The 11,829-nt window shown below is 43.8% G+C and overlaps 1 protein-coding gene and 1 pseudogene across 1 annotated transcript in view; both read left to right on the top strand.

Moving 5' to 3' along the window:
* The window catches only part of ICE1 (interactor of little elongation complex ELL subunit 1), a 57,809-nt gene that overhangs the window by 14,945 nt on the left and 31,035 nt on the right, over positions 1-11,829 (top strand). The window contains exons 5-11 of the mRNA XM_023526108.1: positions 3-54; positions 3,672-3,730; positions 4,247-4,281; positions 6,440-6,458; positions 7,242-7,353; positions 8,745-8,821; positions 9,679-9,716. Coding sequence (XP_023381876.1) covers positions 3-54; positions 3,672-3,730; positions 4,247-4,281; positions 6,440-6,458; positions 7,242-7,353; positions 8,745-8,821; positions 9,679-9,716 — 392 coding nt within the window. The remainder of the gene's footprint in view (positions 1-2; positions 55-3,671; positions 3,731-4,246; positions 4,282-6,439; positions 6,459-7,241; positions 7,354-8,744; positions 8,822-9,678; positions 9,717-11,829) is intronic.
* Positions 2,134-2,252, top strand: LOC111733968 (annotated as a pseudogene).

The following is an 11,829-nucleotide window of genomic DNA, read 5'->3' as shown; positions in this document are numbered from 1 at the left end:
GGGGCTCCAGGTGCCCTCCAGCCAGACGGCCTGCTCGGGGCTCCTGATTCTGAGGTTCGTTCGTTGGAGACCTTGTTTGAACCGACATAAGTGACATTTGAATCAGATCGGAGAGAAAAGAATGTTTTATTAGCGACCTGCAGTGTCTGACCAAATTAGAGCTGCCGCCCAACCAGGCCTTGGGAAAAGTGTCAGTCAGGGACTAGGATGCTATGGAAACCAAGAAGTCAGATTCACTTACCTATGTTTTCTTCCCCCTGCGTGATGCTATGCTCTGTGATTTTAAGTTTTTATTTTTGTTAGAGTTATACGTGAACATAGTTTAGAGAGACAGCTGGTCATACAGGATTTGCTAAGACGGCCTGAAGTCCCGACCTCACCCACCCCCTCCCCAAGGGACAGCACATTTAATTGTGCCGTGCGTGTTTCATAATCATAATGAACTTTCATATTAAATAATAGACTCGTGTTGCCACTTCTTTCTCCAATTTAAACGTATCGACCTCTGACTTTGGGAGGCGAGGACTGAGCTCTCTGTCCTGTACCCACCATACCTGAGCATCCCCTCGCCCCCCAGTTTTCTCAGTGTAGTTACGATTTTGGTTAGGTCACTATCGGAGTCGAACTAACCGTATGCTGCTCAGAGCTCAGCTGAGTAGATTGCGTCTGCCTTGCCTTTCCTGTGTGTTTTCTTGGTGCCCCGGTTAATGATTACATCCTTAATTCAGCGTGCCCGTCTGAGTGCTCACTGCATGCCACGGTCTTAGTTGGACACTTTGTTTTTGGCTCCTCCTGGTTAGTCTGGTAGCAAGCCGGTTGTGTAGCCTCCCAGTGTTCGTCTCCTCGTCTGTGCCGTGGACATGGTACTGAGGCAGGGAGAGGTCAAATAGGCCCACGGTCACTCAGCCAGAAAGTGGGGGAACAGGAGTTTGAATCCAGCTGCGTGTGACTCTGGAATGTCTCTGGCCCAGTACTTGACATTACTGCTGGTATCTGGAAGCAAGGCGGGGAAGATGAGGTTGACTAGCAAAGAACTTGAAACAATGGGAAAAAAGAGGGAGAATTGCTTTTACTTAAAAAATAATCGTAATTCAAGTGCATGATGAAAACCAGCCATGCACATTCACTTGCAGTTCTCTGCCTATTAGGAAGAAATATCCTTTTAATGCCGTCATTCCAGCAGATGGTCTGTCGTTTTCTGCTTAGGGGAAAACCTCCCCCCTGAGCCTTTGGACCTCCAGTCCGGCGCTCAGCTGCCTTCCTGGAGTCCCCTTACCTGTGTGTCCCACGTTGTCCCCAGTTCACACCCTGCAGTACGACCCTCAGCAGGGATGTCTGGGAAGTGACTCGGAGAATTCGGAAATGTCCATTTTACCATCACGAGTGGTTGATAGTTTGTACAGAATTTTACCTTGAAATTCATTCGTCTTCAGAATTTCCAAGGCTTGCCTTCTAGATCTCAAGACTTCTAAGTCTCTAGCTTGCTGTTGAAGTCCGAAGCCATTCTGAGTCCAGATGCTTCGTATATGACTTGTTTCGTTTTCTTTTTCTCTCGAGATTCATATAGGCTCTTTGCCTTGTCTCTGGTGTTTTGAAATTTTGTGCCGATGTGTCATGATTTGGATCCGTTTGTGTCCATGAGCTGGGCCCTTTCAGTTTGGAAACTTCTGGCATCATTTCTAGGCTGTTTCCTTGAACATCAGAGTTTCTTCGATTGTCTCCCGGTCTTTCCCCTCATTCTGTCTCTGGAGCTTGGTGAGCGTGTGAGACCTCTTGCACAGACACTCTAATTGTTTTCATTTTTCTTTATTCTCGCGTCTGTGGTTTGCTTTATTTTGGGAGACCTTTTTATCCAAATGTATAACAACTCTTTCGAGCCTTTTATTTTGCTTTCTTGTTTTTAGTTTTATTGAGATATAATTCACATACCATAAAATTCATCCTTTTAACGTGCACAGTTCAGTGGTTTTTATAGTACATTCGTAGTATAGTACATTCGTATTACCCAGACACGTCACAGCTGTGTGGTTGTGGACGCCTCCAGAGCCACCCCCTCGTAGGCATTTGCGATCATTCCTGCCCCTCCCTCAATCTGCTTTCTGTCTGTGGATTTGCCTCTTGAGAACAAGTTATGTCTACAGCCATGCCACCCTGAACGAGCCTGATCCCGTCTGATCTCGGAAGCTAAGCAGAGTCGGGCCTGGTTAGTACTTGGATGGGAGACCACCCAGGAATACCAGGTGCTGTAGGGGTAAAAAATAAAAAAAAATAAGGGATTATAAACTGACAAGGTCCTTGCAATCTGTAAGGTCAACCAAGGGATGCCCCGCCAGAAAAAAAAAAAAAAAGTTATGTGAATGGAATCATAAAGTATGCAGCCATTCGTGACTGGCTTTTTTCACGTGACATAATGTTCTCAAGGTTCATTCATGTAGCACGAGTCCTTCGTTTCTTTTCGTTGCTGAATAACCACAGTGCATGTCTGTGGGACATTTTGTTTATCCATTCGTCCATCAGTAGACGGACACTGAATCTATTTTTACTTTTTGGCTCGTGTGAATGGTGCTGCTATAAATAAGAGTGCACAAGTTCGGCCTGGACACGTGTCCCCAGCTCTCTTGGGTGCACTCCTGGGAGTGGCATCGCTGGACCAGTGGGTAGTCCGTTTCGAGGCACGGCCGCGCTTTCCCGCAGCAGCTGCACCGTGCCGAATCCCAGCAGCAGTGTCTGAGGGCTCGGATTTCCCTGCCCCCTCACCAACACTTGCTGTTGCCTGTCGTTTCGATTTGGACCATGCCAGGGGGTGTTTATGTTCTGAATTTTTAAGAGCTTTTTAAGATTTTTCTAAGAACTACTCTTGTCTTGTTTCATGAATTTTTCTCATTATATTAACATTTTCGAAGTTTTCGTCTCAGTTTTTGCTTATTGCAAGTTGCTTTGGCTTGTTCTGGTGTCTCACGTTACATGAGTCTCTGCTGTCTGGAAATGTTTTGATCTTTGAAGAGCGATGGCTCACTGAGCTGAGCGTGTGGCTTCTGGGCCCTGCTTCAGTGCAGGAGGTCTGCGTGGCGGCTCTCCGTGGAAGGCTGTCTCGTGCCAGTGCCTTACATCTGGTCTCCGGGCTGTTTCGAGTTTTCAGATCCTCAGGGAAGGGTTTTCCTGGTCTTCTGCTTGGGGCACCAAAGGATCGGCTGCCCCAGGAGCTTAACGGGAGGAAGTGCGGTTCGCGTGCGTGGGTCCCCCTGGTCCTGCCGTTCTTTGCCTAGGTTACCTGCCCCAGGTGTGCACAGGGTCCCTGGCAGAGACTTCTTCAAAAAGCAGAGTGCCTTCTGCGGGGGGAGCAGCAGTCTCCCTGAGGCTACGAGGGCCCTGGCTGGTCGCGGTCGTGCGGCGTGAGCTCGCTGTGCTGGAGCACACACAGCGCCCGGCAGCCCTGCCTTGCTGTCGCCGGCAGGGGTCACACGGAGACCCCGAGGTGCGGCGGCTCCTGGTCGCTCAGAACGGGTCTGCGTGTTTACGCGCGCTGCGGGGGTAGCGTAACGGAGCCGCGCTGATGGAACGCAGCAAACTGTTTCTGTTTGATAATAAATGAGCTGGTGCAGAAAAAAATCATTTAAAGTAACTTATACTATAAATACAAGTATCTGACTGTAGTGTTTTTTTTCTTTCAGAATTTAAATGAATATGTTGAAGCATTAATTACCTTGAAGCAAAAAATTATTAATACAGAGTGAGTATCTTTACATGAGTTTGGCTGAGCCTCGTGAACCTGACACACAAGCCTGGGGCCTGAGAGTGGACCTCAGCGTCTCACCGAAGCCTCCTGTCCCCACCGTGAGCCCTCTGTCGGCCTTTACAACGAGGCTCATGGTTAGGAAGTGAATTTTGCTAAAGTGGAAATGTTTTTTAATGTTTTCTGTCTCAAAGACTTCTTAGCTTTAGCACTAGATCTCAGATTTCCTCACAGTATTTCATGGCCATGGCGTAAGCTTTTGTTTTTAATTCTGTAAGAGTCGCATGAATTTATAAGCTAAGATATTACTTAGATCAAAGTGATTTCAGATTAAAAGCTCATACATCAGTGCAGTGTTTTTAAGGAATTTGTATGTAGGAATATATGTATGTAGGTATATATAATTAAACGTAAGTCTTGCATTGGAAGAAAGGTGCCCTGCGTATTTTGCAACATGACTTTAACATAGTATGTTTTCTAGAATAACAGTAACAATTCTTTTCTTTGTTTCAGTAATTTGCTAACAGAGTATCAGAAGAAATGTGATGATATCCTTTTACTGGCTCTTTCCCTTTGGGTTTTTTAAATCCCTTCATGTTTTCTTAACTGGGAGAGTTGTCAGGTACCTTTTGGAAGGTGGCACGGGCGGGCTGCGAGTCGGGAGTGTGCTGTGCAGGGCAGACAGCTGGTCGCCCACTGTGAGCCTTTCCCGGCAAAGGCCGCTCATTTCCTTCCTTTGGAGTTGATTTCGTTTAGTCACTGATTCTGACGTTTTAAGGCGCCGTGAGCTTTTTAACAAACAGGTCTTCCTCATCTGTGCAGAGGACATGCCGCAGAGTAGGTGCAGGAGTCATGTGAAGCCAGGTAGGACATTTGGGTATTTCTGCAGAAGGACCTGCAGGACTATTCAGAAGGTTAGAAAACTGACTTACGTTAGCCAGTGCGATGCGTAGAGAATTCACGTATATGATCTGAGTCACAGTGGCATTTCACATCCACGGGGCTGTTCTTGGCCTCTTAGTCCCCGTTTATTCAGTTGCTGTGGGGGCCACTTGTAGTATGGTTGGGCTCGGGTTAAATATTTTTTTGGCAGGGTGAAAATTAAGTTTGCGATCGATGCTTCCACATCTTGTGATAACACATTCCCTGACTTGTAACTTCCATAAAAATAAAATTTCTCTCATAAAAACACACGTATATTTTCAGGGAGTCACTGAAGGCAGAGTCTGCCTCAGTATCGGGGCAGACCCCGAGGCCCACTTCACTGTTTCTCTGGCTTAACAGGTCACCGAGGACTTGTTTGTGTTGCTACTGTCATATCTAACCTGTGAGTTGGAACAGTAGAAGCAGGGAATGACATTTAAATTCCTTTTTCATATCTGAATTTTTACATTAAAATATGGATGTCATTGAAGTCTCCTTGTGAAACTGTCACTATTTATAAATGTGTATTATTGCATGAGTAATCTTTGCTTATGAAAGCTGTACAGAAACAGTTACTACAAGTACTTTTAATTACATAGGAAACTAGGTAGGCAGTTAATTCCAGTATTAAGAGAGTATGTGTTTATTATGGCATAACCCTTCTGAAGTAATTACAGCATGAAAATTATTGATTTTTTCTAAAACTCGACTAAAATTTCTTTAAAATCAAAATTGTTAGAATAACATTAAAAATTGATCAAACTTTCCATTGTTCTTGAATTCCCACCTGTGAAATGGTAATCTGGTCCTGCCTCAGCTATAGGTAAATGGTGATTTTTTAAAAAATGCATTAAGTGTTTACCCAAAATAGGTATTCGTCATACCTCAACATGTAGTAGCTTAGGACCGGAGGTGCCAATGTTGCAGGCCCGGTATGGCTTTGTGATGTAACTTGATTTCTTTTTTGTATAATTCTGTTTTGTTATTGTTGTTGTTGTTCTTCTTTTTACAGGGCAGTTTATTTTATTTCATCTGATGATTTGTTGACCTTTTTTTCCTTGCAAAGACTGCAGTAAATTAGAATGAATAAATTTTGAGAAGGTTACATTCTAATAGAGGATGATGCAGATGTGTTACAAACATTTGCTGTATTGTGATTTGAAAGTAGGAATTTATAGGAGATGAAACGTAAAGGAATTATGTTTTACTATCTTAGAATATGTTACCGGCAGCTTGAGATGGGAAACGAAGTTAGCAAATTGTGTAAATCGTAAAAGTGAAGGATTGCATAGGTGTTATGTTCTCCCTGTCTTTCTGTTCTCATTACTCACTGAGTGTAGTTATGTATGTTTTTAGTAAGGACAGAACTCTTGTTTGCTGGAAGTATGCTCTGGACTATTTGAGGAATGAAGGACAGATTGTTTGGGTTTCTGATACATACAGGATTATTCAAGGCATTTTCCATAAGTTTCTTATTGCCTTTATTCTTGGAATTTAATATTAGCCAGATAATTTAATCAGATACTTTTTTGATTTAGAGAAGTGAAGGTTTTGACTTTTGGTACATGGTAGGGTAAATAGAAATAACTCAGTGAAAAGCTTCATCATATATATGTTATATGTTATATACATTATAGATAGAACTTTGAATGTTGTTTTCTAGGAATTATGACCTTGTTTTTATTTATATTGAACACAGATTATTGCAGATCATTTTAAAGTGAATTTTATCTTCAAGTATCAGTAGATAAAATCCGCAGAGTTTTCCTTAATAAGTTTTACAGCTGCAGTTTGCCAGAAGGTAAGCTATCTGTTTTCATAATTGATTTGGAGGAGGCGTTTATCAACCTAGATATTTAAACAGATTTGAACAAAGTGTCACATAGGAGTGACCCATTATTTAGAATGTTGCTTTGATGCTCGTAGTAAAAAAAAGATTCACATTTTCTTTATTATTAAATTGTCCAAATGAATTTCTCATGAAGGTCTTAAATTATGGTCTGGTTTGACATTTCCATAACGTTTACTGATCATGTTGCCAGTTGAAATGAATTTTATTCTTATGTAATTATTGTCTATGTGAATTGGACTGTTTAATGAGGTTGTCTGTCTAGTGTATTTGAAACAATTTAAAATAAGCTTATGTAAAAATCTAGCAATATTTTGTACTCTGATTACATTTATCACCTAGAAGAAGGCAAAGCATGGTTATAAAGTGAACCACAAAATTTCCTATCATTTTATTTGAGTAAATAGGCATGAGGCCAAGATCAGAAGAGCCAAATTATTTGGCACATTGTTTTTTAATATATTTTCTACCAGATTGAGAATCTCTCCTGTATTTGCTTCTCAAGTAGCTTTTCGATATACTTTTATTAGAAATAGACTATAATGACAAAGAAGTAAAAAGCAATATGAAGGTCATGTTGCTATAAACAGAGGGAATGCATTTAAAAAGAGCAATTCTTTTATTCCTTTATTTTGTTTCAATTTAGAAAAACATTCAAAAATCACCAGTAGATATATTTAATAATGCATAGTGGATTCTTTCATATAGTAATGTTAATGCGTTCTCCATTTTCAGAGAGAATAGTACTCTGCATCACCAAGTGGAACAGATGCTTCAGAAAATTTCTCCTCTGCAGAAATGCCAGGAAGAACTGGGATCTTTAAAAGCAGAGCTGGAAGAGAAGAAGGTACTTGCGGTGACTTCTCATAGCTTTAGCCTCAGTACATGAGGGCCGCTTGTGCCTGTGACTGGAGGAAGGAAATGCCAGTCCAGACTCTTCAGGTGTATCACTGTACTTAGTGAAGATGGAACTGGTTGATTCATGGCTTGGTCCTTACAGTAATTCTTAGCTCTGTAATTCCGTGTTAGTTGCTTATGCGTCATGAGAGGTTCAGTAGAGTCACCTCCTAGCTGTGAATTTTTATGGCTATGTGTCTTGCATTCATTGTCTTTTCACGTTTTTTACCTTTAAGTATAAAATAAGATGCAAAATTTTACACTTAAAGGGTAGAGAAATCGTGTCCTGCGTTTCAAAATCAAGTTGCAATCAACTTTATTTAAAATGCTATGAACTTGCTTTCCTCTGTAAATTTTGGTTTACTCTTTATAGACATCTTAGAGAATTCATGGCTTTTGTAGATGAGAAATATCTAAAACTGATACGGCGAGGTGGTTTCCAGGAGCCCAGTTATAGTCAAGCTGGGATGGCTCTCGGCTTGTCTTCCTGTTCTTGGAGCTCTTCTCATGATGGCGTTTGTGCCTTTCAGTTTTCAAATTGTGCCACTTGAGTAATGCCCTCGCCCTCCCTGAGGCCTCACCTGCCGTAACTGATTGATTTCCCTATGTCTGTAGCCGTCATTGGCCATGTATCTGACTACGTAGTGAAAGTGAAACAGACAAGCATGGCATTGAGCTGCGTCTCCCTCCGACTGTATAATGATCTCATCAGCTTGTCTAAGAGGGAGCAGAGCCATTGGAGTCACACCTGGACGTGAAGCCCTTGTCACTTACTGTGACTTGTCAGCGTGTGGACCCTCAGACCTCTCATCTGGGAAGAGGGGTCGTAAAGGCCATCTCTCAGCTGTGCAGATTTCAGAGTACACACACTGTGCTCTGAGACAGCACTCGGCAGTGTCTGCCGCACTCCGCAGCGGCCATCAGGGTGTGCGCGTTCACTGGTGTTACACACTGTTCCATTTTTCGTTCAGTATAGTGACTAGTTTATTTTTGCATAGTAGTAACAGTAGTATATGTTAAGCTCTAAAATGTCTTTATGTTTTGTTGAATTTTAATTGGTTGAGACACAAATATTACCTATTCAGTGTTAGGAAGATTTGTAATTCCTTTAAGATTAGTATTTTTAAAATTTTATAGCTTCATTTGATTAGAGTCTAAATCATATGTCTATTAAGGGTCTGTTTAAATTCATTAAAATATTCAGTGAACTATAGTTTCCTGCCTAATGTATTTATTCATTAATTTCATACTGGTAAATGATGATAATTTAGCATTTCAAGATCAAAATAAGTTATTACTGATTGTTAATGACTTTTAAATTAACATCTATTTCCTTTTTAGAGTTCTCTAAAGTTGTATCAAGATACTCATCAGGAATATGCTCGTGTGAAAGAAGAATGCTTGAAGACCGATGCCCAGTGAGTAGTTTTAAAATTACTATGGAAATAGGGTTTTCATCTTTGAACAGAGCTCATCCTTAAATCAGTAGTGTTTCTCTGTTCGTGGTCCTCGGGTCTGTTGGCTGTAATTAACTGAGGTCTTGAACTGAGCCCTTCAGCCTTGGTTTCCACATCTGTGGAGCGGAGCAGAGCGTAAGGGGTTATGTAGCATGGCGAGGGGAAGGGCTGCGCAGAGGAGGGCCTCCGCGGAGGTGTTTACGTCCACGCGTGCGCCTCTGTGTCTGCATGTGCCAGCACTGGAGTACGCGTCCCAGCAGATGCGTGGGTGTCTGTCACCATTCATGAAAAGGCTGTCAGGAGCATCCAGTCGATTCTTTTGAAGTTTAATACTGTACTTTATACAGAAATCTTGGTAGCTGCACGGACAATGGTTTGATGTCACGTGTCGTAGGGTAACGTGGAGACTTCTCACAGTTACCGCCTTCGGACCGGAAATCCACCCTGAAACAGGTGTGCGCATCCCCGAGCAGGCGGTGTGAGCTGCTCCGCGCTCCCGGAGGCGGCACTGCCGAGTTAGACACGGGCCGACGCGGAGAGGCCCCTGTGGCTCGGGAGGGAAAACGCAGATTTAATCAGTTAAATTCGCTTTAGAAACGCTACACCCCACACGGCACAGCGGATTCCTCAGGTGCTTCCTGCCCTTAGAAAGTTGCTGGGAACCTCGTGGTTGCTGTGTGATACTCCTGACTGACAGTTTCTATGTCATGTAAATCTCCACAATTAAGAAAAATGTACCACAACCTGTAATACATATGTTTTCCTGTTGTACTGTGTATTTATTTTTACCATTTTAACTTAGAAAATTTCATTCTTAGGAAGAAGAAACTGGAAGCCAAGGTGAAGAAGCTGGAAGGTAATTGGCATGGTTGTCACCTGGCTAGTGGAAGTCACTGGGCTGTGTACGGAGCACTGGCAGCCGTGCGGGGTGCAGGGCCGGATCCGGGAGCTTCGTCGTCGGGGTTTAGATGGCGCACCCTGGGTGACTGTGTTAAGGATACCGGTAGCGAGACATTTGAACACCGTACACCTCCCGGTTACTGGAGAGCAGCATGAAAACGGATGTGGCAAACCCTTGAAATGGCGTTGCACTCAAAATAGCAGCAACCTATACTTTTACTGTAAAAAGCAGCAACTAATAGGAGCGTTTAACTTTGGAAGTTGAATCTCATGGAGCTTTCTCATTTTTCCTAATGAGATCAACGGTTAGTAGAGAAGGTTACTACTTTTAGTACTAAGAAACTTGATATATCTAGATAGGACACACTCATGCAGAGATTTCCGTGAGATTCCTTCCACTGGAGATTGTTACTTTGTCCCTGTTCTTCCCTCCACACCCCTGTGGGCTTAGAGGCTCCGTCCGCACTGACCAGGCAGACTGCAGAGGGGCCGTGTGAACAGCCGGTCGTTAATAACTCTTTCAGGAACTGAGGCCAGATCCTTTGTCTTTGTCTTTTCCACCTTCACTGGGCGGTGGGGCCGAGGCAGTAACTTCAGGTGGAGGAAAGTGGGGCTTCAGCAAGCCTCTTCCTGACCCTGTGGTTTGCTTTGTCACCAGACTGACAGACGACGATGCGTTTGTCATGTAGAGTGTGAAGCAAGAATTTAAATTCAGTGGGATCAGGGCATATAGACTAAAAGTTGCTGACAGTGTTTCCAGTCGATAGTTTACTAGATGGAGCCTGATCTTTTAGACCATCACCCTTTGGACGTTTTGGTAGCAGTTTCCTCTGACTCGGTTGTTGGCACAGACGCAGACGCTGTGGCAGGAGACGCAGCAGCGCCTGCTCTCGCCGTGTGTGCAGACGAGCACCAGTCTACGGAAACGGGTTTAAAGAGATCCAAGTTGCCTGTGAGGCTGCATGCAGCTTTTAGAACAGACTTTGTGAAGTGAAGGTAGAGCCTTTATTTTCCTTGTGACACGTTTTTCCTGGCAAATGATAAGGCATGATAGTCGGGTCAAGACATAGTCAGGCTTGTTGAAAGGAGGGGCAGGGGTTGCCGCTCTGGTATTTCGTGGGATTTGACTTTTCATAGCACTTGGTACGAACGTTCAGGTAAAGTCAGTACTGCTCTGCTCCTTACTAGTGTATTCGGACTCCATAGTTCTCCAGAACCGGACCCGGACCCGGACCCGGGAGGGAGCGAGTGGCTGAAGGAACAGAGGAGAGCTGTCAAAGTGCCTTGAAGGGACCATTGCCCCTTTAGTGACTCGGGTTTGAACTGTTCAGATCTGGTTACTTACATGGTTTTCAAGAAATACATTAAATGTATTTTTTCTTCATTAGATTTTCTTAACATTTTTTTTCTCTAGATTAGTTTATTGTAAAAATACAGTACATAATACACGTAATATACAAAACACATGTTCATCAACTGTGGATGTGGTCGGTGAGGCTTCAGTCAGCAGGGACTGTCAGTAGTTACGTCTGGGGGTCAGACGTCACCTGCGGACGTTCAGCCGCTCAGGGTCGGCAGCCCGAGTCGCCGTGCGGTGCAGGGTCAGCTGTAGACCCGCAGTAAGGGTAGTGGCAGCTGGGGCTTGGCCTGGCGATGGGAGTTCCAGGAAGGAGGAAGAGTGCGACAGGCCCCGGGGAGACTGTCCCCCCCCCAGGTCAAGAGAACGGTCGTAACCGTACTGCAGGGGGAAACCACAGGCCCACAATCTGTCAGACTTGACTGGCTGGTGGTTGAAGGACAAGGGGTCCAGGGCCTCTCCTGCGAGGATTGTGCGTGTCAGAATCTTGTCTGACCGGAGGGTCTGGGTCGGCTTGTGTCTGGCTTGTAGAGGATTCTTCGGGCCTGCGCCAGTCATACGGCTCTGGGGGGTATGGAGAGGATGGTGGGAGCACCATGGGGTTCTGCGTTTATCCGTGATGGATACGGTACCGAAGGAACAGCAGCCTTTACGAAGTTCCTTCCAGAGTTTTAAGAAATGAGAAAAATTTTACTAGGTTAGATTTTGGGTA

This window comes from Pteropus vampyrus, unplaced genomic scaffold, assembly GCF_000151845.1.
Source record: "Pteropus vampyrus isolate Shadow unplaced genomic scaffold, Pvam_2.0 Scaffold707, whole genome shotgun sequence".
Taxonomy (NCBI): domain Eukaryota; kingdom Metazoa; phylum Chordata; class Mammalia; order Chiroptera; family Pteropodidae; genus Pteropus; species Pteropus vampyrus.
This window is presented reverse-complemented; position numbering and strand designations above follow the sequence as displayed.